This window comes from Rhopilema esculentum, chromosome 21 (genome assembly GCF_057945365.1).
Source record: "Rhopilema esculentum isolate cy_ngs chromosome 21, ASM5794536v1, whole genome shotgun sequence".
Taxonomy (NCBI): domain Eukaryota; kingdom Metazoa; phylum Cnidaria; class Scyphozoa; order Rhizostomeae; family Rhizostomatidae; genus Rhopilema; species Rhopilema esculentum.
Genome location: NC_142835.1, coordinates 2,643,543 through 2,671,508, shown reverse-complemented (window position 1 = coordinate 2,671,508; position 27,966 = coordinate 2,643,543). Strand labels below are relative to the sequence as shown.

Genomic DNA, 27,966 nt, shown 5'->3' with positions numbered 1-27,966 from the left:
AGGCGTTGTGACATAGTGGTTTGATGGAAAAATCCATAGCTTTATTCTTTATCTTGGTTAGGAAGGTCATGTTCACAGAGACTATTGTGATGAGTGACTGACGGTTTGAAATAATCGGCCATGTAAACTCATACGCTTTTAGGCCCACTTTATCTGCATACGACCTAACCCTAAAAGACTCCTGGAAAACCCTATTTATTAGCACTAAATGAAAAAAATTGAACTTATTTTCGAAATCAGCGATGTTTATTCTGTCTAAATCGACAATAGAAAAATATCTCTATTTTTCAGTGGCACTTTAAAAACCACCAAGAGAATTCAGTGATGAAACCTCTATCCTCGATGCTTGAAAGATAATTTTTTTCATCCCTGTTTCCAACAAAATTCTTTTACAGTTAAAAATGAAATAAAATCTACAAAACACACAAATTCAGAAGTCAGCTTCGTAATACTCTCAGATGGAACTGGCAAACTCTAGGAATTTCGCATTTCGGACGTTCCACCAATTATACAAAAAATCAACCAATCGACTGATGCTTTGGTATAGGGTTGGCCATGTAAATTGATAGGACTTTCTTCTTGCAAATTAAATGATAAGGTGAAAACAAGGCGTAGTTAGAGTCAAAAGCGAAGTATTTCTGATCCTTTTCGCCGTCAGAAGATAAGCTGGCTTCATATACCTGAATAGAATGAATCCTATCGACGTAACAGCGGCACGTCTGACGTCATCATCAACATCACTGACCTGGGAGACAAACAAAGAATGAGTAAGTAACCAAAAGCAAAAGTCCAGACAAATGACCTGACAGAAAGAAAGAACAAACTAATTTTAAGGATACGAGAAACGCATGCTGATTATCAATCGAAGATAAGAAAAAATAGCAGAAAAGGAACACGTTCCCTTAGCTACAGAGAAAAGAAACATAGTGAATCCGTTTATAAAAACGTTCTTAAAACATTTTGACTAGGATCTTTGCAAGCAATAACATCCAAATGGAGAATTCTATAAGATTAAAAACGGGACTTTGAAACCCCAATAACTGCAAGTACTTGAATTAGCTTCACAACAGTTAACTCTAATAGACAAAAAAACCTGGTAAGATGAGCGAATTTGTTGTCAGGTTTAGAATACATCTACGTCATAAGATGATTTTTCACATTTGACATTATACGTGATTTGTATAGAGACGAGATACATAACATCATATCTAGTGAATGCAAAATGCTAGTGAATTACAACTTAAGAAACCATAGTTTTAAAACTGGCGAGCATGGTTAAGTTTTTCTTCTGCAGAGAACACCAGCGTTCGTAACCTACAAAAACATTTTCTGTGCAGAAAATGCAGCTTTAACAAGAAAGCCCGATTCCTGAACAATAGATTCAAAATAAATTCGAAAAGTTTCCAATGTAGACTAGAAGGTGATAGAAGATAATGATTTAGGAAAATATGCCGAGAGAAATTTTTTTCTGCCAAATGTAAAAAACAAACACGCAGCTGATTGTCGAATGGACTGGTGGCGAGCAGAGACATATTTTCATTCTCTCTGGAAACTCGAAAGCGCATTGTTAAGGCCAATGAAATTCCGAAAGCGGCACTCTTTCTAGGGCAGTTGACAAATGGGAACCTATAAATTTTTTAAACAGCAAACCTAAGCTTTTTAATCGATTAACTTAAAGCTTCTAAATGCTGCGAAATTGGTATTTAAAATTCTGTTCCGTTAGGAGTTGAAATTGGTAGCTCAAGTTCTGTTCCGTTCGGAGTTGATCCTCAGTGTACACTTCTTATTGAATAATTGAAGAAAGAAAATGCCAATTAGGAGCAAAAGCTATGCATGCCCATTTTTGATACTTACCGCAACATGAAGTAGCTGCCTAATTGCTCTGTTGTTCCCAGTTCCAGCGTACGCTAAGGCTGTTGTGTACATTCCGCTTCGCCTTAAAATTGGATCCTAACAAAACAAACACAGATCTCATAACCAAGTTAATAATGTCTAAAGCATGCCATGACAATGTTATTCAACTGCTTAAAAAAATCAAGGATTCTGTACAATTCAACGAAACATGGAATAACCTCATTTTGTTTACAATATACGCAAAGGGGTGCAGCTTTTTCTAAACATAAATTTCGTTTTACTTCTACACTGAGATACAAATTTTTTTCGGTATTGTTTACATCAAGGTAGTCCGAGAAGCTGACATTTGCAAACAACCTTGCCGCTTTGGCGCAAGATTTGAACCTTATAATCTAAAGCACTGACATGGCGACTAAATTCTTGAGCCCAACAACAGGGGTTGTCAGGAAGGAAGGGAATTGAAATTTATTTTTGGAACATTTCACAACCTATTTTAATTCATTATGCACCTATCTCATGATTAGGTAGGCAGGATAAAAAGAAAATATATTTAAAACTAAAAAACTCTGATATATTCTATCCTTAATCTTTACACTAGCATTTTAAAGGAATTGCCTCCAACGTGTAATTTTCATTCTCCCAAAATTGCACTAACTGTGGCTGAGCCAACCGTTTGTTCTACACAATCCAGCCTCGTTTATTATGACCTCACTTTAATGATAAATAGAGATTATGCAAAATTCTTCTAAAAGAGAGGGCAATGGTCTCCGCACACAGTGGAGGACAGACGGTTCCGATACGGATATAAAAGATGGGAAAATTACAGACTCAATGTGAAGCCTGTCTATATCATGCAACCAATATAGCTTGCAAGCAATTTTCAGCACTCAGGTGTTTCAGTTTTGAAGTAGCATTCAGACATGTAGACTCAGAGATTTCACTGGTTTTGAAAAATGTGCTTACTTGGTTTAATCTAAAACGTTGGTTTCAAAAGAAAAGGCTGTATGTGTAGCTAAATAAGGAACTTGAAAATTAAATAATTCACTTTGTCAGCTGTCAGGCTCTCGATGAGGGCGTCTGCTTCTTCCATTCTCCCGTACATGGTCTAAGAAAAAACAATTCAACTGGTTCAAAGGCTCTAAAAGTATTTCTGTTCAAAAGTTCCTAAGAATAAGAATAAAGAATTTTATCTTCGGTATAATAGGCTTCTCAAATGTTGCGGCCTACTACATGCAGGCTCCATATATTGATATAAAAACGATCAATGTAAGTAAATTGTACCAGGAAAAAAATTTTCTAAAATAATTAACGACGTTTCGAGCATAGTCCGTTATCAAGTGTATCCATATATTGATGTTCATGATGAAAAACGTGTGCCCTCATCTCGATCAAATGCTACTTAAACATTGAATATTATAATTGTTGAAAGAACAAGATTAAAAGAACAGTAGAACAAAACCAATTTCCAAGATGTTCGAACACCGGATTTTAATTATTAGTTGATTATATAGATTTTCGCTGTAAAATAGCTTTTTGATATTGCGCATGTTTAATTTCTTCGTGCTTTCGTAATTAAAATTGTATCATTTAAAATTGAGTTGATATTAACGTTTGACAAGTTGTTGTAGCAGTAATTCTATCAACTTTTATTGTTATTTTTATGTTGTAATTAGGTTAGAGGGTTTAGGCCTAGATACCTTTTTAATAAAAAAAATTATTACCCACTTTAATTTTGAAAGAATTAAATCATTGCCAAGCGCGGAAGATTATTAACTAAATAAATAAATCAATTAAATTAATTGAAAAATTAATTTTTTAATGGAAAGAAAATGTGGTTAAAACGTTTTTATGGGGAGAGAAAAACGTTCCATTGAGAGTTCATGTATTAAAGATGGAAAGAAAAATAACTCCACCGAGCCGGATTCGAACCAGCGACCTAAGGATATCTGACTTCATAAGTTAGCACTACAGTCCTCCGCTCTACCAACTGAGCTATCGGTGGGTCATACGCATTGGCAGCAATACTTATTAGTATATGGTAGCAATGTCTTACCAGTGCAATTCCAACGGAGAGACCTCGCAATATTTTTTCGTGTTGTGTTTCTTTTGAATACTGAAAAAGAAATATGATCTTAAATTTGAAAAAGGGATCTGGGGAAATAAAATAGATGACTTTAACACACCCCTTTTTAAATCCGACAAAGTGGATGAGCCCTATCCTTTATTTGCCAACAAAGCTCCCCCCCCCCAAAAAAAAGGCAAAAAGTGTAGAGGAGCTGTTTAATCTCTCTCTGTTACTCGGTCTTGGTGACTTTCTTAACCGAAAAAGAGCACTCAATAAAAACGGGCCTCTTTTAAGAAAAGGGCACTTGATCCTAAATAAAGGGCACTTTTGCTGACAGAAAGTTGTGCATGTTCTGACAAAGTGGCAACGTTTCCAACAAATTCTAAATTGTTTTTGTATTTGTTTCTTGTGAACCATTTGATTCTTGAAACACTTTCATTATGAAATCGAAACAAATTATTTTTACCCTATTTGCTTATAGTGGTCAAACTCACCGATTCAGGGATATATACAAAAGTCACGATTTAACTGAATTACTTTGACTCAATTCATTTGCCAACAAAACAGACAAACAAATAAAAACATAGCATAACACAAAATAAAACAGGATACAGTCACAAGGGGTTCTACGTCAATAGAACCAGAAACCAAACAGAATCTTCTCCGCCTTATCAATTAAAGAAGGATCTTTTTAGCAGTTTCCTACGGTTGAGGGTGATCAGTACAATGGGTTCCTTTTTGGTGACCTTAGGGCTCGATTTATTTCAGATAGATTCTTATAAAAAATGTGCGTATGAATCCACTGCATCATAGTTTACAAGATCATTACAAGACCAGCCTGGTTTACAATGAAGTGCAATGCATTTCTTACCAAAACCATTTCTTCTATAGCTTGAGCATTTTTCGATCCTAACATAACAAGCCCCATGGCAATACCAGCACCCTCTCCTGCAAAAAAGATACAAACATGTCATGAACCTTGCAATAAATGGCAAATACCTTAATTCTGATGTCAAATACCCTTAATAACTTTGTAATTTTCTATACACCACTAAACTCCACCTGCCCCAAAACGATAATATCGTTGCTTTAAAGTTGAAGGGCGTTAAGCCAAAGTGTATAAAACATGCTTATTAAATTAAGAGCAAATTCGTTTTATGGTTCATTCTTTGTCGTCGACCACAGGATTCTCCCTCACCTCCTCTAAGCATTGAGGCTCACTGTGTTAGCATAGGTTAATTCGTTCTAATTGGAGATAGCTGTCTCACGGTCCTGATTGGCTCTCTCAAGCACAGTGTGACCTCGATGCTACGAGGAGTTTCGAAGAACTCAAATTGGAGTTCATCATGGATTCTCCAATTTTTACATTTATTACAAAAACATTACAAAATATTATATCTTTCACTCCCTATATCGTTTTTTCAAACTCGCAACTAAGAAAAGCTGAACGCAATGCAAAGAGAACTGTAAATCAGATAGCGACTTACGACAAACCAGACAACTAATAAAAAGGTTTTGAAAAATAAAAAATCAAGTCCTAATTACAGAGCGCACAAAAAGTTGATTGTAAAACATGTATGTGCATTCTGATTTGGGGAAAACTTTTGCAAGAAGGTTGTGTAACTGGGGCCACATTTCAAAAAAAAGGATAAGACCAAAACTTGCGGCAATTACTTATGAGACTGAAAAGTTTTGAACCCAAAATATGAAATGAAGGTCTTCTGTTTAAATTGCGACAAAACCTGCTTCTTGTACACGAACAACCAGTTAATGAGAATCAAACTTTTTGCCATTTACTGAAAGAACTCTCACCGGGCAAAGATACGATTACAAAATATCATTATGATCAAATTGTAACCTCTCCATACCATGATTCTTCCATTGAAAGTATCTTCTTACAACGGACTCTTAAACTGACAAAAAACTCTGTCCCACAACTCTTCCTTGATATGATCCCCCCCCCCCCCCCCAAGAAAAAGCAGCCTATAGACAATCAATACATCCACAAAATAGACCCAGAGTCCTTCGGGGCCCATAGGGGTCCTTTTCATAAGCAGGGTATATAATGTATTAAAATACCTGTTACGGCATCATCTTGATATAAGTTGAATTTCAGCTGCTCGTAAACATCTAGAAGCCGGCAAAAAAGATCAATTTATGTCTCCCATCATATGATATATACCACTAATAAACTACAATTAGATATTATACATTTGAGAAAATAATTCACACTTGAAATATAAAATAAAGATATAATGACATAATGCATAAGGACAATATGAAACTAAATTATAATCTCTTTTTAAATAGAAACATGGATTGAAAAATTAAAGTAGTTCCCTTGGAACTTATCTCTTATATGATGATACATAATGCTATATTAGTTGCTATATAATATGTACAGCAATGTCAAAATTACGTTGTTCATTAAACAGAATTCTTTTAGATATTGTTTACAAGGTAATTAAATATAAACCGTTGTCAACAGGATAGGTCATTTCAAGAAGATTCCTCCTTTCATTCTTTACCCTTGTTCAGGGGATAGCAAGTGGGCTGTTATTCAAGGGGGGCGCCTTTAGGCAAAAACAAAAACAAATATCTATGGACTCTGTACCATCAGCATAGACATCTATCAAGGCAATTTTATTTCATTCAAGCAAAAATAATCTATTAGAAGATAACATGTCAATACAACATTGGGTTACATAACACATTTATACTAAAAAGCGTTGAAATTTGGCAGATGGGCTAAATACCTTGTCTCTGTGTTCCCATGGCAGCAAGACCCAAACCAAGACAACCACCATGCCTGACCATCTGTAAATAAAACCAGGCGGCTATTAACGGGATTGAAAATAAGTCAGACTGTGGGACAACTGGTGCCAGATTTGTTTATTCAATTAGCAAGTGATCTTCACGTTCAAAAGAAATTTCTCCATCAGGGAAAGGTTGGATTTGAAAAATTAAACAGATTCTGCATGGATGTATGAAACCCATAAGAAATGGCTTTCTTACAATCCGATTTAAGGCAAAAAAAGCGCGAGAAACCATACCAACAGTGGAAAAGGTTGCTTAAAAAAGTTGGGCCTGTTAAACGGTAGATGGCAACACCCAAATTTTATGGCATTCCTTGATTGAAGATTAATGTTTATATATTTTATTGTAATATAAAGCAAGCGGCAATTTATGTGATATTTTAGTATTTTAGCAGTTTAGAGTTTAGCAGAGAAGTTCGGAACTGATATCGTGTAATAGTGAATTTTTTACAGAGACGTTTCTAAGCAAAGAATAACATCATAAATCAACTACAGCTTCACAGCAATTTCTCCTTTTCCTCAGGAAGAAAATAATTCTCTTTATAACAGTTAGGTGATAAAGTAGTAGTGTCATATGAGATGGTTTGTTATTCTTGTGGAGGTGGACTATCTTGTTGTATAGAATAAATTGTAATAATCATGTAAATAATTTAAAAACAAGGAGATCTCTTAAATCAATTCTGACGTTAAGATAATCAGTTTGTTTTGTGTTCCATTTTGAATCTATTTAAATATAATTACTTTCTCTTGAACATTTATAACAAACGAGGAAAATGGCTTTGAAAAAAGCAAACATTTAGTAAACTAAAGCTTTTCGTCTGACACTCTTCTGAGTTTAAAACGTCAGAACATAGACCAAAAACTCTACGCTAGGAAATATAAAGGCTAGGAAAACGCTAGGAAAACGCTAGGAAAACGCTAGGAAAACGCTAGGAAAACGCTAGGAAATATATATATATATAGTTTTGTACCACGAAAAGATTGTTTGCATATTTCAAACGAGGAAAACTTTTCCTTCATCTCTTTTACTCTCTAAGAGGACATAAAAAACAATAAATATTTATTAGGCGCTAGTCCACATTGACAAATTACCTGTCACTATATTGGTGAAAATGACGCAGCAGATTGTGAAATCAAAATTCATAAGTTTAACGAAAATAATATAAAAACTTTACGAAACATATATTCAGGACGCTTAGACCCATTTAATCTAGCTCATTGATGGCAATTGTTAAATAGTGGAAGCTTACGTCAGAGGTTGCTCCTTTTAACTGCTGAAGGAGGTACTCAACAATAGTGTGACCATGATTCGCGTGTATTAAACCTAGAACGATAAACAGGAGCTAGTCAATGATCTGGTCAAAAAGCAATATCACCGAAAACGGCAGGTATTATATGAATAAAGATAAGAAAAGGCAACACAGGCAAATTGGATAGCATTATAAACATCAGAGATATTTTCTTATAAACTAGAGGTTTTGACTTCTAGGATAGGTTTTTTGCTTATTTTCTACCCGGAAATTGTATATTTTTCCGTATTGTGGTGAAAAAATACACACCTTTTATTAGATGCTTCAATTCTGACAAAAAGCTTCTACAAGACGTTCAACACCCCCGAAAAAGGTTACTGTGCAATTAAAATAGCATTTGATATGGACAAAATATTGCAAGCAGGAAAAAGCATGGTGTATGTATGTTGGAAAGCACGTTGAAAAGCAAGGTGTATGTCTGTACAATGGCATTTGGTTGAGCATGGTGCAGTAGGGATGCTAAAGATGTTTACATAAAATAGATTCTGTGGGGATGTTTTGAACGTAAAGATGACCACTGAAGAGTAAAAGAAAAAGTATCGAATGGTTAACGTAGATTCTTATGTGAAACTTGTTATTCGCACAAATCTACTCAAACTTATACGCTTGAGTATCCGATGCCTATATCATACAATGTACAGTTGACATCCGCTATCTCGAACTCTGAAGGGAAACGAAAAAAATTGTTCGAGATAGCGGGTGTCAACTGTATATTGTTGGGAGAATCTGAATTTGGAAAATATAGAGAATCTGTTGAGCTTTGAAAGTGCATTTTCGATCACATACGGCATCCTATGTCCTGGATATAAAATTTGCACTTGGATAAAAATTTCCCTTTAGCTTTTGGTCTTTATCCAACGTTTATGCTCTAAGTAGTGTCGTACACAAACCGGGTGTTATGTTTCTGCTCTTTCGTGTCATTTTTAAAGTTTGCTGTTTTTAATTTAACATGGCAAATATAACGACACCTGCTAAAAAACTGATATTTGATAGATATGAATCTATAAAAGAAATAAATCTCTGAAGCCAGAAACATAATGTCTCTGTCATATTTCTCTCTCATTTCCTGCTTACGTGCTTTTAAAACAGCTCTTTGCGACTTGAAGTAATGCGTCAAGAAAGAACTAAGACTTTCGTAATTGAATTGATGTCAAACTAAACAGATAAAAACAAGACTTAAAAGGGGCTTCTTAGTTTCATCGGACAAGAAAGCTGTCTTACTGGCGTATTTAGCCCGTTAAAGAACGGTTTAAAAACTGAATTACTGTGTCGGATGAGCAAAGACTGGAATCTCAAGCTCTTAACACGTTTTAAGACGCATTCTGCTTTTGGTTTGATAATAAGCTGGGCTTGTTTTTTGGATTAATACTTAAAGGGTAGGGCTACAATGTACTTTTGAATTCGATCAGAAATCATCCTCGACCTTAACAGGCATTGCTGTCGTACCACAGTAAGACCCCAGCCGTCATTGAAACGGTTATATCTGTTTTAGTAATGACAGCTATCTGCTGTGATCGGTTTTAGTATTACACTGTACAATATAGCGACCGTTGAATAAGCTCTCAAAATGTGTTCTAGAAAGAGCTGAAGAAGCGAATTTGTAGTAGCAAATTAAAAATTAAAAGCTCTGTGAAAAGCATAATTGGAAATTTTGACTGAAATGAGTTAAACTAAGAAGTTTTTACTGAAAATTAAACGAGCAATGAAGGAATCAAAACTATTTGCAATTTGTATATGGGAACTCTTGTATATCTGGCAAGGAAAATTTGCATATCTGGCATTGACATTTCTTCTCTTCTAGCTTTATTATGTAAGTACTTTGTTCTTCAGTCATTTAAAGGCATTTGACATGCATAAGTACAGCGAATCCAATAATAACTTTGATCAAATTGATCAGAGCACGCGCACAAGAAAGGAATTGGAAACTGCTCACGTGAAACTCTGCGCGATGCTTTAGGATTTCACCCGATTTGCAGAAAGGCGGACACTGTTCACGTGTTTTTCTCTGTGGGCAATTTGATTGGCCAACCGCTCGTGGACGAGTGGCTGTAAGCTGTTACCTGTGTCTAATGCCTTTAAGCTGCATTTTGAGCTGTGTTTAAGTGAGCTGTGTTTAATTTGAATCATTGTACAATTAAATGGACACAAAGCAAATTAATACCAGGCTTTGTGTTGGTATTAATCAACCGTTCCTACATGCTATTGTAACTGTTTCCGCAATTGGGCACAATCAAACAATATATAAAAAATGGTTTCCAAATACCTAATGCATACAATCCACCACCATCTTGGTAGGCACTACTTGATCCACCATCTTTAGGTAAATAGGATGCCATTAATTTGAGAGAATCCTTTTCGTGTCCCTAAAATATGAAGAGCCGCATGTTGTTTTTTCGATAAATCACAAATAGGACAACAACGAAACAAGCGTTCCGCATCACCTCCAACTTTCACAGTCTGCATATAACGATGTACGGAAAAATGCCAAAACAAGGTGAGTAGTTTGCTAGTTTTAATGTAAAAACAGTTATGACTATCAACAAACTTCCATGGCTACTTGATACATATTGCTCACTGATTTTCGGACACAAAACCCTGTCCCCAACTCCCTTCCCATTTATCATACCCCCCCCCCCCCCCGTACACTCCAACCTTTGCCAATATCAGCCCCAATTTCTTCGAACCTGACAATGATCCCATCCCCCGCTACCAGTTTCTGGGAAATTTTATAACCCTGTTTTCCCAACCCTTTTTAGGGTTCTACAACAGTATAGTAGTCTGAATACTACCTTGTGTATAACACCAAGACTTGCAGTAGCGCTAAATTTTGCCCAGTTCGTAGCCCTTGACAGCCATTCAAGATTATTCCTGTGAACAGAAAAAGAAAGAATGAAAAAAACAGGACTTTCAACAACTTTTAATTCAATGAAATTTTTATTTCTAATATGCAGATAATATCTAAGGCGATTAACAAAAATGAAAAAGAATGTAAATTTTTATTTCAAAAAGAGTTAAAAAATAGGTAACGATAATAGCATGTAACATGGACAACCAAGGAAGAATATCAGCTACTTTTCAGAATGTAACAGTACAAAGAAAGACTGCATCGAAGGTTGGGAAATTCCGCGGCCTATTATTCTACATTGGGAAATTGGGTTATGTCCGGGGCCTATTATTCCGTCATTTATAACATAGAGGTACAGATGCGGAGTTGCCTGATAATTGCTTTACGCGTGTAACTAAGGTTCAGCTGCTCGGAACCATTCTGTTATACGAACCAAGGTAGTGATTGCGCTTACAAATGAAACATCTTAATTACGACTAATCTGCCGTGGAAAATGATCCTGAGAGGATCTACATTTTAATAATCGCAATTAAACAATATAGTCTCACCTGAGAAATGCATCACTAGTTGTGCCACTGTGCATAAATGCGTTGGCAATCACAGTCGCTGTATGACATACGGAATTCCTTATTGCATCCTAAAATGGAAGACAATTTTCAAAATCGTAAACAAGATAATGTGACTGTTTTACGACTGTCATTTGCATATAAACCATGTTTGATTGAAGTTTCAAGCTAAAAATTATTTGCATTAGCAAGCAGAAAAAATGAAGCCTGTTGAGTCTAAAACAGGATATGGATGAACAATTCCTCATTTAAAGAAATAGCTCCCTATCAAAAAATTGTGGTATAGTTTTAGTTGTATGATGTTGTATGGTGTTGTTTGGTGTTGTATGTTGTTGTTTGGTGTTGTATGGTGTTGTATGGTGTTCTATGGTGTTGTATGGTGTTGTGTGGTGTTGTATGGTGTTGTATAGTGTTGCATGAAGTTGTATGGTGTTGTATGGTGTTGCTTGGTTAAATTCTTTAATTGTAGCTTTTTGAATGGAAATACTAGATTTACAATAGTAGGGTAGTGTTATTTATCATCCAACTTCTCATGGTTTCATGAATTAAACAGTAATCAATCATTATAACGAGAAAACACCTCATCCAAAAGATCAGGCCAATAGGCTAGAATGCTTCATAAACATGCGATAACATTTTCATATTTTAGGTTGTTTCCGCCCAAAATTTGCACCAGCAATAATTTAACTTGAAAGTGTGGATTTTGAAGTAAGAAAAATAAAAACTATTATTTAAATAGCTGATCATGAATTAAAAGTGGAATTAACTAATTTTGTTAGTTGCCCATATTGAATCCTATATTTCAAAGAGCCAACATAACCTCTTTAAATGGAGCTTTAAGAAACTCGCCAGATTATAGTCTGCATATCAAATGAAACCAAAAACATTTCAGGCAGCCTTTTTGTTTATAATAATATCTGTCACGTTTCACAACGGATCTTTTAAAGCAGCATTACATAACTGATTGGTGCTATGAAAAAGATGACTATTATGCATCAATTGTGAACTGTCCATTCTTATGAAGTGTACATCAGATTTCCTCTGAATAGCACTGCATTTGGTAGCATCGATTGGCTTTTATAGAACTTTCCGTTCATATCGTTTGTACGTATGGGTCATTCACAAGAGGTTCAGCTCACCTTTGTATTTTTCAGAATAAGCAAATCTGCGTGATTGTTTCTGATTAAGAATTCAAGGTGCAGCTGAATTGTGCACTCTCCACCTAGAATTGTTATAAGCTTTTCGATTCGTTCTTGAAGGATTTTCTCATCATCTGTCTATAAAAACAAAGGTATTCAGATAACAGAGACAGAACACGAGAAAGGGGATTTAACGACTTACTATCCACATATTTATTCCATGACAAATATTTACAAAATGGAGTGGGGAAACGATTTATGACGAAGCTTTCACTATAGGACACCTCTACATTGCCCGCGACGGGCCCTCCTACAAGATAGCTATGAATTTTACCAATGTGTTCCAAGTTCTTTTTGCACTTGAAAAACTTCAAAGAACCTCATGCACTTTAAAAAAATACTTTAATTTCAGTCATGGTGTTCTAACAGGTTTTCACCAAATCCCTAACTCTAAGATTCTCTGCTTTGAACTTAAGTGGCACAGAAACAACAAACTAAACTATAAGATAGGCAAAATCAAGGACATAATTGCTATAGTTACAAGCTGCTATCTATATCAAAGTTCACATATGAATGTCAACAGTAATTTGTTAACAAACACATCAATAGACGTACTAAATCCTTTTTCGTTGGCTTTTTCTCAGCTGAGCTCTCTGATGCCTTTTCCTGATCATCTTTCGATTTGTTATCATCGTCAACTTCCATGGTGCTTTGGCTGCAAAGGGCGGAATAGTAAACATAGCATCGTCAAAAATAACATTAGGAAATAAGCAGCCCTTTTTCGTAGCAAGCAGATATCTTCTGTGATCTAAGTCGAAAAGTTTAACATTCAACTGGAGATATCCTTTGGCTAGAAGCAGTCGTGTTCATTCTCTAGAGAGAATAAGCCTCAAAAAAAGCTAGATATAAAACGAATAACGCATATTCTGAGCCTGAAACTCTCGTGAAAGTTGGTCATCGTAATTTGGACAACCATCAGAATGATGACGACCATTTTAGTCTGCCTCTTTCACATTCAATAATGCCTCCTTTACATTCAATAATATCTGTTTCAAATTCAATAATGCCTCCTTCGCACTCAATAACGCTTCATTCGCTTTCAGCAATGCCTCATTTGCATTCAATAAAGCCTCTTTCACATTTAATAATGCCTCTTTCACATCCATTAATTCTTCTCTAACATTCAATAAAGCTGCTTTCACAAAAAAGTAATCCTTTTTTAGCATCCATAATTCAACGTTCAAAAACAACTAGGACAATCGAAATAAGAGGCCAGAATAACATGGCCCCTCAAAGCAAGAAATTCTAAGCCTCTTCTCTTACGCTCCATTCTAACTTACTTTGTGTCTTCGGGTTTCTTTTCTTGACTTTGAACATCTGGTTCTCCAATTGGAACAGGCGAAATGGCTTTCAGTGAGTTGATAATAGCCGTGAGAATCTGCTGTGACGCATTTTCGTATAAATCAAACCCTATTTGATATGCAGTTAAGGTTCGAACCTACAAAAAACACCATCCAAAAATTAGGATGGAAAAAAATCGTGACAAGAAGAACAATAACAGTTAAGATGCTAAGATATCCAAATGTAGTGGTGCTCATTTTTTACTAAACTTATGATTTCTTCAAAAAGCTCTTGGATATGAGATGTTGGAAGGCAAACATAAAATGAAAGAAATTGTGAAAAGTGTAAAACATTGCTCTATTGAAAAATTTCAATGAAAAAGATTTGCGCTCAATTGAAAAACGTCATTAAAAAGATTTATAAATAGAAGTTTCAAAAGATTTATAAATAGAAGTTTCAAATTGAAACAAGATTGACTTTATGAAACTACAGTTGTAAAATTCTCACTCTATACATGAAGAAACGTACTTTTATCCTGCGTTTGAATAATAAAACTTTTGAAAAGAAAAAAAAAGATTTTGCAAAATAAGACGAAAATTCTTACCTCATTATCTTTAACTAACTTTTCCAAAATATCAGCTACCGAATCGGGGTCATCCAAGAAAACCAGACACTACGGAAAAACATGGCGTTACAAAACATTATGTTTTTATCGACAATTTCCTGAATCTTTAGTTTATAAACTTTATTTGAAATCTTCATCAGTTGTTTATCAATAGCGTATATTTAAAACTTCAAAACTTATCAGTTATCTGTTCTTATGTAAACAAATTATGTTTATTAATAGGAAATACCGAATAAATAAATACATCAATTTATCTGCATTATTCTGGTATTATTATTGTTTATTATTATGTGCAATTATTGAAAAATTACCAGAAAATGCATTAGGTTTTATCTGAATCTAAAACTATCTGAACCTATTGGTGCTACAGAATTCAAAGTAAAAAACTGGGTTCCCACAAATCATACAACTTATAAAATTTTCCGTGAAAAAATAATGGAAATCCACAAAGAAACTGTCGCAGCTAATGCTGACGAAATATTTCATTTAGAAGCTGAACAGAGTCAATTAAATTTAAAGTCATAGTTTAAATAAAACCTTTTATTTCGAAAAAACAACAGAAACCTAAAATTTCACTTGACATTGGACCAACTAAGGACGGAAATGTCTAGCATCTGTCTTTAAATCGACAAACAAAATCAACCCGTTTAAACATAGCATCAGAAAATACAGAAAGAGTGGGAACATTACATAAATATGTACTACTCATAAGCAACACCTCGTCGTCTCTCAAATTCATGATTTGACTTTACTCGATCAAAACTTCTTAGAGGACCATTACGGATATAAGGTCAATTTTACCATTCACTGCAATCCCTGCCACTTCAATTTTACAGGTACCTATCGCAAATCTATCAACATTGTATTATATTCTAGCTTTAAGACATTGTGAAGATTACTTAACCTTGGTTGGAAACCGATACATACATAAATACATGCATTCCATATTTGGTATAAAAATTCAAATAAGCACTTGTTGAGGAGTGAAATTGCCTAATATGGCTGGGGTGAGCCGGTACTACGTACTACTCATAAGTGACGTTCACGTATTCTTCCCAAATGCCATATCACCTTCTATTTACTCATCGCTTTTCACACTTCAGCACTATCCCTGGTGAGATTCTCTTTACAAGTTAGAAAGTAGCAATCGAGATTCCATTTAAGATGGGAAGAAAATGTTTCTCAATACTGCTTCTATGTTGAGAGCTTGCTGTTTAGAAAGAATTTTCTCACCTCACAAACACTGATATAATCAGGTGTTGACAAATTGAGGTATAACTTTACAAGAACTCGTAAAATCTGAAAGAAATGAAAGTAACAATTGACAATTCTTTATTCGCCAATATGTTGTGAAGGAATCAGCAGAAGAAACTGCACACGAGTTACAAAAGTTCGTGGATTCATGGTAACAACTAGGCATATTTGAAGTAAATAACGTAAATCTATAATGAGAGAAGTTTTAGTTCTTTATGTCATAAGAATAGAAGACTTTAAGCAAAAACAGCTGAAAAATGGTAGTGAAAATGTAAAAATTGAATTAATTTGCAATATTGAACTGAATTCACGATATTGAATTAAATTCAAATTAGCACTTCCAAACGTTTTTGTGTTCGAAGAATGAGTACATATAGCAATGATTTTAAGTAGGTTTCTCTTCTGGCTTACGTGGTAGAAAGAACATGACTGTGGTATGGGTTGCGTGGGTGAATGCATTGGATTTGTAATATAGATCGTTATTATGATGTATCACACTCCGAAGAGTGTTACATGAAAAGCTAAACTGTGTCTTAAAAACTCTTTTCAAAGCTATTTACACGTTTTGTGACAACAAGAAATTGTCCGTATAAAAAGTTAAAATAAAACCCATGGGTCGAGTCACATAGCGCACTGTCTTCTACATTAATTGAAAATACTATCTTAGGAAAGCTTTTGAAAGTAAATGAAAATCACCAGATTTCTAAACTGCCTGCCATCTAACAGTGTCATACAAATATTCAGACAGTAAGACAACATTTCTGCAACGTCGCCCTGCAAAACAAGAATATGTAGTAGCATAATGCAGGAGAAAGCGCTGATTGGTGATGTATTGACGTATGTTTCATGCACAAAGACGTTATGGTTGCTTTTCATTCGATGCATAGAAATACATTATTTCGCCTCCAGATGCCATTTAGAATGCTAGACTAGTAAAACAAAAGCTATGCTTCGAAATTATAAATCTGCTGCTTTCTCGTTATGGCTGACAATAGCATCAAGCCAAGAAATGGCAAAGGCCTTGTTGATAGATTAATCATATATACAGATTGTAAAACGTTATTTATCAAACCAGGAAATATTCCAAAACATGCTTACAGATTGCAAGATAGCTTGTTCAAAAATATCCAGCCGTCGTGTTTCCAATGCAATTCCAACAGCCTGTAAACAAAGAAGAGGGAGATTCAGACAATGGTGAACAAAATCGAGATACAGGCAATTACAACCAGTTACGGAATGAAAAGATTCTCTGCCTGTGAAAAAACCCTTAAAAACTTAAAAGGTTTCAAGAAAATTTATCCCAAGAAGCCCCGTCACTTGTCTGCTACCTTTATATAAACGCTTGATGAAAAGAACTCTTACCTGTTTGTATTTGCCATGATCAAAGCATCTCTGAAACATTTTGTTGACAATGGCCTCTAGCCTGGGGTCGATCGGAGTCTCGTCTGAACCTTCGACTTTCTTAACCCTCAAACTCGCATAATGGTCAATACATTTCGCTGTATTTGAAAAAAATTGCTCAAATTCAAAATTTACTTCTTAATAAGCCAGAACCGAATACATTCGAATACAACTTTACAAAATGTTTTTGCCTAGAAAATAGGTATAGATATACGGAGGATTTAATTTACTTTTTAAGGAATTGAGTAAACGAATATAAAAACTTATATTTCCAAAACAGCTGTTCTTGGCAAGAAGGAAGAGCGCCATGAAATTCTGTCTTGGAATGAGGAAAAAAAATCAATTTTTTTGATTTTATGCAAAATAATAGCGATTCCTTCAAGCATAAAGACACATTTAAAAAATATTCTACCCCAATCCCTAAAGCAAATTTAAGACCCATTTTGAGAATAAAAAACCATAACTAACAAAGTCTTTACAAAATTTCAAACATAGTAAACGGGCAATAATCAAAATTTCAGCCATTAATACAAAAAAGAGCCTTTCTCTACCGTTTTGTTTCCAACATTCAAGGAAAGATAAAAACATATCAATTTTTTGTTTATTCCATTCCTTTTACTCTGAAAGGTATCACGAAATTAAGCAAACGAATAAAAAGTGGAAAATTTACAATTTAGAAGTAGAAATTACCTAAGATGGTCTCCACATACTGTGAATGGCTGTTAACGTTAAAAAGCTCTCCAGCTCCAAGGGCGTACATCAAGGAATCTTCGAAAGCACCGAGATTATAATAAACCTTGATATAGAAAAAATAGATCATATTAACAGATAAATGCAACAGTCCTTAGTAAAGAGAAACAGGGGGAATTCATTAATTGCAAAAATAAACAAAAAACTGCTTACTTAATCCATTTTTGGTCATGCAGGTTACAGCTGTCGCCTGGAAAGTTTTTGCCTGCCTGCACCCTCTTAGAGGGGCTTGTTTTATAGGAACGTATTTTACTCACAGCTTATCAAACTTTGAAATGCCCCGCCCCTCCTTTTTTCGATGAAACAACTTTAGAAATATAGCCTAAGGTGTTTTAAACCTCTGCTATCACTAATTTGAATAGCAACAGTAAAAAGATCATTCAAACCCTATTCAAGGTAGTTGAAAGGACCCCCTTGTCCCGGAAAAAGGCCGGATCCCTGTTTCCGAGTACATACTATGTGCATCGTAAATAAATCTTAGTAATACCTTTACATTTCTAGCATTTTTAACATTGTGGCAATGCTTTTAAGCCTGAAGCTAGATGAGCTTGATGATTGATAAAATTGGTAAGGAAACCCATATCGCTTTGTTAGATGTCATTGGCCTGGTTAGAAACATACACTCTAGAAAAGAAAATCTATATTTTTTTTCTAGTTTTATGGTCTTTAACTTAATATTCGGTCAGAAATACATTTGACAAGCTGCAATGTTCAAATGGATGCAAATTATCTACATTGATTAATTGATATTTCATGCAACTCATCGCATTGATACTTCATAAGGCTATAATAGAATTTTCAATCAAATTTCGTGCACACAAGAAAGGTTTGGAACATAAATGGCAATAATGTTCCTCTCTCCTAACCTGGATAAAATGCAGTAAAATATAAAATGCTTTCAAAATTAAACCTCCAATCGAATAATCCACTAAAAACGTAAATTATGAGTCAATCAAGTTATTATGTAAATGAATGGTCTTTAAACAAATCCCTATATGTTTACACGATTGGCGATTCATTTCAAACTTGCGCGTCGCCCATGGTATGGCTTCTGGTTCTGCCAGGACATGAATGGCCCTTTTCTTTGGTTACTATTATAAATAACCCCTAATTCTTTGCTTTGAGAGGAGTTGGGAATAAGGAATGTGTTTATATTCTCTGCTTTAAACTTGAACTGTTTATTGAGTAAAAGCTTTCATTAAGAGACTGGATTTCATTAAGATTATGAAATGATACCTTAAGCCTCTGGTCACTAGCTCAACCTCTTGGAAACCAACTTGAGTGTCTTTGATTACAAATTTATTGGCAACCTGATATAAACAGCCTTGAGTAGCAAAATCTGACCATCGCTGATTAAGTCGGTATGAAAAGATACTGGAATCCTTGCTAAGAGTGGTTTATTACCAGAATGAACTCGCTTGATTAATTCTTCCCTCCAACACTTATAATAGTGTTTTGAGCTTGGGCACTACTATTGTAGCAAGTCTGCAATAGTTTATAAGAATATATGCTACGCTTTCCCGAAATTGAGCGTTTAGAAAGTAACTTTGGGGGTTACCTAGGTATATCTGAAAACCAATTCAAAGAGACTCGAAATTTTTTCATAATAGGTTTCGTGCATAAACTCTGACAATTGTTGAATTATCACTATCAACTTAGATTATAACATTTACTTATTCAAAAAAGGTTTGAAAGATAAGAGCATCTAATATTGAGCAAAGCCATGCAGGATAATAGCTATTCCTTCGAAAACTTGTTCACAAGAAAAGGCCTGTCATTCACATATTCAAGCCCAATTTTTGAGTCTCTTCTCTTTTCCTTCATTTTTCTCCGTTTTGACGTCGGTTTTTGAAACCAAAAACAGTGGTGATATCCATTTGCTAATTCCTAAACTCTGTAAGAATATTATCGTATAGCTTACAGACCTATTCAAATGAAAAATCATTTTTCAACCCTCCTTAGCCTTAGCATGCATCACAGATCATAACACCTCCTCAGCTACAGTCTGTTATGCATGTATAGTCGCCCATGCTCAAGCTGATGACACTGCTTTTCGGCTGGTGAAAGGAAAGACGAGGAAAAAATTAGAAAAAGTTGCCTCGGTTCTGTCGACTTTGGTTTATTTCGACAGCCCTTTGACAGGGAAGCTCATTCCAGTTCTCTCCGTAATGACCCTGCGATTCTAAGGCTCTGAATGCGATTACTTAGTCTTGATAGCCGCCTGGGAACTGGCAAGAAACCTTATCAATGATCGCTTGACAGAGCTTTCCCGCAAGAAGAAACAGAATATCAGCAGCTTGACTTGCGTCATATGATAAGAATCCCAGTCTGCCCGTTAATACCAAGGATTATGACATAGTTTATGGTTAGCCGTTGATATTTCTAAGGTATCCTTTTAAAGCTTGTTTCTGCATAAAAGTTTAAATTTGACTGCCTCCTCGAGTCCTCCTCATTTGCTTTGTTCATTTCGGTGTTTCTCCTGTTTATGAATTGCACATCTGAACTTTTCACGTCACTAACGCCGTAAAACAAAATCCCACCCAATGCCAATCCTTTTCACACAGAAAACAAACATATTCAGCAGAAGGAAGAACTAAATGTGATTTATTTTCAATGACTAATACTTATGACTCAGTATTCAATCTTAAAACCTCTTGTGGAAAAATGTGCCCTTGAGTAATTCAAAAATATATTGAAATTCTTGCATGCAGCAATTATATCAATTTTGAGTAACTCACGAGCAGAGGTTAATATTACTGCTTCATTCTTGGTGTTATCTGATATTGCTGGTATTGCTGTTGGCTATAACATTCTTTGGGGCCTCAGTTACTTTTTGCATTGATTCTTGATCTTGTTATTTCTGTCGCAACCAGCCCCGATAAGTAATTAAGTTATGAACCAACTTAATAATGTGTTTTCTGTCAAAACTTTTCTCTTGCGAAATTTAAAGAAATTCAATGAATCAGGAAATTAGATCTTACCTTAGAAGCAACTAGAGCACAAAGCTTGCGATACCTAAACTGTTCATCTTCGTAAAGTTCTTCTCTAAAAATAATTCAAAAACTCAAATAATTACAAAGTTGTAAAAGTACCTACAAAATTACATTTATTATGACTACAGATAACATCATCGACATTACTCAAATGAGAGAAAAAAGAAAAAAAATAACCAAATTTTAAAAAAAGACATTACTTTTCTTTGAACACTTCTAAACAAATCTAATCCAGAACACTTCAAGAATTACTTATATCCAGAACACTTCAAAACAAATTTAAGATTGGACTTAATTATATGGAAAATTGTTGCAAAATGGCAATTCCTTCCCTATATTCAATTCAAATGCTTTTCTTGATAACTGGTAATTGGACAACATTAGTATATTAATCATTTATCTTCAGCCAAGGAAACAAACAAATATAACTTCTTATCATAGCAAAAAAAATAAAGGTTCTCTTACATTTTATTGACAATCTCTGCAATTTCAGCCCAGAACTCATCAACTATTGTATCCAGTTTCTTTAAGGCATAATGCTATTAGAACAAAGAAAGCAAAAATCAAACATCTGGTTGATGTTCTTCAGAATAACATACAGTTGATTCTGCTTACAGTCACTTTGCTCAAAGTCACACTTCCAGTTACTGTCAAGTCACATGAAACTTAGACTCCAATATGCAAAACTTTTCCATTTAACTCTATTTACAGTTACATTCCATTTACAGTCGCAGGAGTTCAAGCCACTTTTGGTGTGACTATAACCAGGGTCTACTGTATTTTCTAAGTGTTTGTGGGGTCTAAAATTTTTCACATATAGTGACGGGTCCAGCCAAAAAAACTGACTTTACCCAAATTGGATAAAGGATCAACCATACGCTTTAAGAGGATAGTTGTTGTCTATAAAAAGACAACAAGCTTCTAGCAAAACATAAAATCATTGATATGTTGCAATAGGGCCATCAAAAGTAATTATTAAACTGAATGTATACCAGCTGTAGGCTTACAGACCCACCCATTGACCGTACAAAACACTTGAAATTTGAGAAGTTGAAACGCAACAAATTATCCTGCATTAACCAACTCTGCCAACCCATGGAATTGTCAAAAGTAAAAAGATTAACCTGAAAGAACTATTTAGGGCTTTAAACATCAAATGCCACTGCAATCAAATGCCACTGCAAGCATGCTTACAGCAATGCAACAAAAAGGAGCAGTCAAAAAAAATGACCAGGGAAAAGAGCTATATGGCTATGATTAAACCTAGCAGCAACACAGGTGATCAAACTTGTAACACCAAGTGGAAGGCACCGAGCCTTGACTTTACTTCATGTAATGATTATAGTTTTCTTAATTGCATGTTTGATACTGCTACCAAACAAGAACTACTTTTTGCTGAAACCTTGTACAACTTTAGCTCTATAGTTGTCCCTAGGAGAAAAAACTAAAAAGTGTGCGCCAAAATGGTCCTAGTTATGTCACAAATTCTTTGTCATCTTGGAAGGTAGAGGCCAAATTTTGAGCAAATGTATTTATGATGCAATAGCTATGTTAGACAAAGAAAAAACTTTAAAAAGATCCCTACTTTGTTGACGCTGAGTTTGGCTAACAAGACCATCTATTCAATTTGAAAATGTCTTAAGGGTCTCGGCAAGAGATGTCCAACATACAGCCTTTAACAATTTGGTCTTTGTGTTATGTTTATGGAGTGTTTATGTAGAAAATTTTTTATGATTCATTTCTAGGCATACTTTCCAATTAAAAGGCATACAGTTACATTTTTAGGCATATTTTCTCAGTATTTTTTTTTAATATTGAAATCACTTTTCTCATACCTCCTTGGAGAAATATTTAAATCACTTTTCTCATACCTCAACTACAAGTTTAATGTGAAACTGAGATTTTAATAAACTTTCTATAAACAAGAAATGTAACATTTCACATTGATAACATTTTCATGTACCTGTTTATGAATCTTTTCATCTACATAGTTTTTCGTGTGACTATAAACAATTATCCATTTACTGTTTAATACAATATTTGCCAATGATTTACAAAATTTGGCCTGCCTGTGTGCAGTAAGATTTTGTCTAGGCCTCTGGTAACTTGCTGCATCAATGGCATGGTGGGGCATGGTCTCCAAAGTTTCAAGTTCCAGCAAGGCTCATGAGAGCCTTAGCAAAATCTTAATTTGGTCAAGTAAATATTGGGGTATATAAATATTGCTCAGTCTTTTCTTCTATGAAACTGACACCATAGATGTATTTTTAGAACAACATGGGTTTCATCAATTTCTAAGGTATATGTTAATGCAGATGCATTCCTATTTTTCACAATTGTTTCTACCTAGCATCTGAAGGTAGTTTCAAGGACACTGAGAAGCTTATGCTTTCATAGGATAGAGCAGTGTCCTGGTTCTTCGTCTTGATGTGACCACACCTTGTGATTCCTACAAGAATTACAGAGTGATGGGGTCTCTTCTCATGTTGGGTGAAAGTTTGGACATATCAGGGACTCGAACAATGGACTCTTGGGACCTCTAGCACACATGTCATTCTCAATTGAGCCACCTTTTTCTTTAGAGGTTTCTTTGATTTCTGAGGAGTGCTTTCTACTGCAGAGTACCCTTTCAATGGCTTTAGTTTGGATAGCAAACTGACAGAAAATTAATACATTGGAAAAATCTCAAATTTCCCCAACAAGTAAAATGCAGTTGAAATTCTGGAGAGCATCATGCAGGGATTTTTTTTACATAAATAAAACTCTTAGAAGAACAATTTAAGGTTTAAAAAATCCATTCCATTTTCAAAAGATTATGATTTTCTAGTCTGTGATAAACAAAAACATACCTTCAAATCAACTTCTTGATCATCAAGTAGGGCAATAACACCAGCTAAAGAAAGATTTGAAAATTAGAAATTATATTAAAAGTAACAAAACTTCATAATGAGATCGAAGAAATGCTACACATGGAAATCATAAGCATTCACATTATAAAAAAGCTCAGTGTATCTTAAAATCCAGGATAAGTACAGAGTAGCAGCCTAACGAATGAAAGAGGTTTAGCCATGTGTGAATAAATTGCTAAGAAACTTTTTTGTACACATTTCTTGCTAGTCAAGTAACGTGCTAATTTTCATAGCTAATTGCTGAAAGTAATGTCGACATACAGTTCTTAGAAAGGGTTTGGTAGATTAAATGAGAATTCTTTGAGTTTTAGTTTCGCCAACTAACACATTTTAAAGTGGATCCTTGGCCTATCTTTGGGAGAATCTTCGAGCACCAAAAAATCAAAAGATATTGAGATCCTACCTGCCGATGTGAGTGTCATCATTTCTTGCTTTTTGAAAACAATATCCCTTGAAAGCACGACGCTAACTTGCTACCAATTCAAGGGAAATGGCCTAGCCAAAAAAAATTGCGCATGCGTCTTTTGGTCTTCATTCAAAAATCTTCCAAAGTGAGGCTGTCGCGCGGAAGCGCCAAGAGAATCAAGATTTTGTGTAGAAAGTGGCTATTACACTTTGATACCTTGATAATATAATCGTATCAAAATCTAGTTGTGTTTTATTTATTTTTTAATTCGTTCTTTGAGCAAAATACGAAAAGTTGACGGCGTCAAGTGACATAGCAATTCCTCTCTCTTGAACGAGGCAGAAGAACAAAAAAGATGGCGGGCCTAAGCGCCTATCGAGATCAACACTTCAAGGTTTAATTCCATATTAATTTATTTAAATGTTAAAAAAAAATATTTTAAACTTTCATCATTAACATCTTTATGCAAACCTCCTAATTTTTTTAGTCTGAACTTGTTTAAGATGTTGCCATTTGCTCTTTCACCACGCTGCCTTGAATGTTAAAACACATTGATAATAAAATTAGAAGTTAACAAAAGATGCTTGTATTTCATTTGAACTTGTTATTGCAAGAGTCACGAACTACAACCAAACAATGAAATCATCCTGCCGTAAACAACATGACTAAAGGTTGTTGAAGTCCATTATTGTCCTTTAGTATAAAACACAATATATGACACCTCCCCTTAAAGTTATAGAACCACTGAAAATTATTTCTACTACATACGTCATCTTGTCAGGATGGAACTTTTATTGTTCTTCTGACCTTGTAAAGATCAGGCTTCTTTGTATTGGAGGAGATGACACTGTCAACTTGAGGGCATTGTGTTCTTTTGTCTTGAAAGACAATTCCTATATAGATTTTCTTGTGGAGACACATGAATTGATTATCATGTCCTTTGTGTGTGGTAACAATATAGTGGCCAATGTTGACCTTCTTTCTTTGCAGGTACCAACTCTCTCTCTCTCTTCCACTAACTAATTTTACTCTTACAGAATCTCCTCTTTCAAATTCATGAAGTGGTCTTATTAGGCCTGGATCCCTCGGACATGTCTCCACAACACCTAAAACTGTCAAGGCATGCTTTATATTGCATGGGCAGCTCCATGCTTTGACTTACTATTCTTTTTCTCTTATGTTTCTTGTTATTTTCATGTTTTTGTATTTACCCCGTGCCACTCCATTTTGGTCAAAACATGAAACATTATACCTTCTCATATCCTTTAATCAGGCTTATTTTGCAGAGATTGAAGAACTACTTTTTGAATGCTTCTGTCTTTGCTATCCCAATAAAACAATGCTTTTTCAAATGTTTCCTTTTTTTAATGACTCCACTTTGAACAACGTTTATAAATGACTCCAGTTTGATATCCAATGATTCAGCTTTTGAGCGTATTAATGGAACCCAAAATCAAATAGTATAGGTTCTCAAACGAATACTGAGTAATGGCAACAGGGCCTAAAAACTTGTATGCTTTTTGTTAATTTTTTTTTTTCAAGAAACATCTTCTAAATTTTGTAAAAATTATTTGGTTGTATGAAAACCTTGAATACTTTTTCAAACACCCCTTCAAATACCTACGTCGCATTTAAAAGCCTATCAGATCTTAGTATACTATCCTTTATTGGTAAATTGTCCCTTAGATGTCTGTTGAACAACATTTGTGCTGGACTGTAACTCATACTTTTGATTGGCATCTTTCTGTTGCATAACAATGCTAGGTTTGGATCTGTTCCATCCTTCTTGCATTTGCGCAACATCATCTTCACTATCCCAACATACTTCTCTGCTTCACTATCACTTTAAGGATATTTTGGCTTTCGCATAGTGAGTTGAAAGTTCCATAGTCTTGCAAAATCTCTGAATTTGTGAGAATTTAACTGCATATTGTAAGCACAACTGTTAATTGTACCTAAGAGAAGCAGGAATAGACATTCAGAAGTAAACATAATTTTCATTATTGAGCCACTGGAAAAGACTCTAATTTACTAAAAACTCCAATCAACTTCACTTGTTCCTTGAAAAACTTTTGAGGATTATAGAAAATATTATGCTATCTGCCAATTTTCATCCCACTCATGTAGCTTATAAATCAGAATCTTCAGCTTCTGGAGTCTCAATCTGGTTTGTACAGTGGATTTTACTAAATGGTCTAAGAAGTCTAGATTTTACAGTGAATTTTTTATTCCTTTTTAGGGATCAAGAGCTGAATTAGAAACAAAGCTAGAAGCAAGTACGACATTGTACATTGGAAATCTCTCATTTTACACTACAGAGGAACAGGTATACGAACTTTTCACAAGGGCTGGAGAGATGAAACGAATTATAATGGGTTTAGACAGAGTTAAGAAAACACCATGTGGCTTTTGTTTTGTTGAGTATTATACAAGAGAAGATGCAGAAAACTGTATCAGGTATGTCAGTGGTACAAGACTTGATGACAGAGTTATTAGAGTTGACTGGGATGCTGGCTTTCAGGAAGGTAGACAGTATGGAAGAGGCAGAAGTGGAGGTCAAGTAAGTAATGGTTTTATCACTTTTTTCTGGAGATGTTTGAAAATGATGTCAGTCAAGCCTGATCTGATTCTTATTTAACAGAGACAATAAGACAGGGCCTTCAGCACTCCAAACTGCTGCTTTTTGTATCCTGCAAGACTTTATTCTTCTGAACTTCTAGGCAGCAATGACCTAGTGCCTTATGCACTTTAACAATCTAACTAAAAGTCCAGTTTCATCAATTTAAGTTGAGACAAACTTGTTCTCTTCTAGAAGAAGCAAAGCTGCTTTTTCTTTTAGGGTTTAAGTCCCCAAGTATGATGCCAAGTTTGGCTTTTCATGACATTCAATTTTAAAAAACTGAAACAGAAACATGCTTATAGCTAATCAAAATAATACATTGAGTTCAATACTAGCTTTAATCAATATATTCTTTTAATGGCATTTTTTCATAACCATACTGTTTTTATGCTCTTGCCTTTTTTCTAGAGAGAATATATAACATCTGTATCTTGGCTTATTTGATTGAATTTATTTACGATAATTTCTACAGGTCAGAGATGAATACAGAAAAGAATTTGATCCTGGAAGGGGTGGTTTTGGTCGCTTGATGCAGATGAAGCTTGGAGTAACAGATATGATGACAACACCATAAGTTCTTATCCTAATCAAACTATGAATGTTCTGTAACCAAACAAATGGTAGACAATTAGCTACGTGCCGTGCCATACCACCAAAAGACTACAGCAGGTGTCAAACAAACTGATAGTAGTAACTTTTTTATGTTAGTCAGTCAAACTTGTAACCCACTGTACTAGTTTTATCATTTGTGTCATTTCAATGATGTGGATAATGATCCTAAAAATGGATGTCATGATACCAGCAAACATTTTGGCGAATGTTACCAGCAAACATTAATTTCTCTCTATTTCCTGCAAGGTAGCTATTTGTCTGATGTTGTGTGCTTAATGCTAACTTAAATCATTCTATGTTAATTTAATGATTTTCCCATTAAGATAGATCCCTGGGCAAGCTTTAGAGATGTTGTTATTGTAGTCAGAGAGCTATCCAGATGGTTTATAAAGAACATAATTTGTGATACCATTTGATCTAAGCTGGTTATCAAAATTTTGAGCCATTTTTTTAGCCAAAG

The 27,966-nt window shown here is 34.8% G+C and overlaps 2 protein-coding genes and 1 non-coding gene across 3 annotated transcripts in view; 1 reads left to right on the top strand and 2 right to left on the bottom strand.

Moving 5' to 3' along the window:
• The window catches only part of LOC135684130 (26S proteasome non-ATPase regulatory subunit 1), a 70,633-nt gene extending 46,198 nt beyond the window's left edge, over positions 1-24,435 (bottom strand). The window contains exons 1-24 of the mRNA XM_065199537.2: positions 24,272-24,435; positions 23,809-23,852; positions 21,425-21,498; positions 20,948-21,011; positions 17,907-18,012; positions 17,178-17,314; positions 16,914-16,976; positions 16,512-16,589; positions 15,795-15,860; positions 14,541-14,609; positions 13,936-14,093; positions 13,211-13,310; positions 12,596-12,733; positions 11,439-11,527; positions 10,835-10,913; positions 10,309-10,408; positions 7,986-8,059; positions 6,676-6,736; positions 5,999-6,049; positions 4,791-4,867; positions 3,908-3,967; positions 2,900-2,959; positions 1,855-1,950; positions 681-745 (exon numbers count right to left, since the gene is read on the bottom strand). Coding sequence (XP_065055609.1) covers positions 681-745; positions 1,855-1,950; positions 2,900-2,959; positions 3,908-3,967; positions 4,791-4,867; positions 5,999-6,049; positions 6,676-6,736; positions 7,986-8,059; positions 10,309-10,408; positions 10,835-10,913; positions 11,439-11,527; positions 12,596-12,733; positions 13,211-13,310; positions 13,936-14,093; positions 14,541-14,609; positions 15,795-15,860; positions 16,512-16,589; positions 16,914-16,976; positions 17,178-17,314; positions 17,907-18,012; positions 20,948-21,011; positions 21,425-21,498; positions 23,809-23,852; positions 24,272-24,293 — 1,931 coding nt within the window. The 5' untranslated portion in view covers positions 24,294-24,435. The remainder of the gene's footprint in view (positions 1-680; positions 746-1,854; positions 1,951-2,899; positions 2,960-3,907; positions 3,968-4,790; positions 4,868-5,998; positions 6,050-6,675; positions 6,737-7,985; positions 8,060-10,308; positions 10,409-10,834; positions 10,914-11,438; positions 11,528-12,595; positions 12,734-13,210; positions 13,311-13,935; positions 14,094-14,540; positions 14,610-15,794; positions 15,861-16,511; positions 16,590-16,913; positions 16,977-17,177; positions 17,315-17,906; positions 18,013-20,947; positions 21,012-21,424; positions 21,499-23,808; positions 23,853-24,271) is intronic.
• Trnay-gua (transfer RNA tyrosine (anticodon GUA)) lies at positions 3,763-3,856 on the bottom strand. Its single transcript has 2 exons — positions 3,820-3,856; positions 3,763-3,798 (listed from the first exon to the last, which is right to left on the bottom strand). It is a non-coding gene; the product is annotated as a tRNA-Tyr (tRNA).
• Positions 24,436-24,527: 92 nt separating the features above from the next.
• LOC135684137 (nuclear cap-binding protein subunit 2) lies at positions 24,528-27,966 on the top strand. The gene is made up of 3 exons (XM_065199545.2): positions 24,528-24,668; positions 26,514-26,834; positions 27,367-27,966. Exons 1-3 carry the CDS (start codon positions 24,630-24,632, stop codon positions 27,466-27,468), a joined length of 462 nt encoding a protein of 153 aa, XP_065055617.1. The 5' UTR covers positions 24,528-24,629; the 3' UTR covers positions 27,469-27,966.

What these genes read in the sequence shown, in the direction of transcription:
- LOC135684137 (XM_065199545.2), top strand. Translation starts at nt 24,630, where the DNA reads ATGGCGGGCCTAAGCGCCTATCGAGATCAACACTTCAAG. An exon ending in ATCGAGATCAACACTTCAAG is followed by an intron (nt 24,669 to 26,513) that starts GTTTAATTCCAT and finishes ATTCCTTTTTAG; the next exon opens with GGATCAAGAGCTGAATTAGA. An exon ending in GAGGCAGAAGTGGAGGTCAA is followed by an intron (nt 26,835 to 27,366) that starts GTAAGTAATGGT and finishes TAATTTCTACAG; the next exon opens with GTCAGAGATGAATACAGAAA.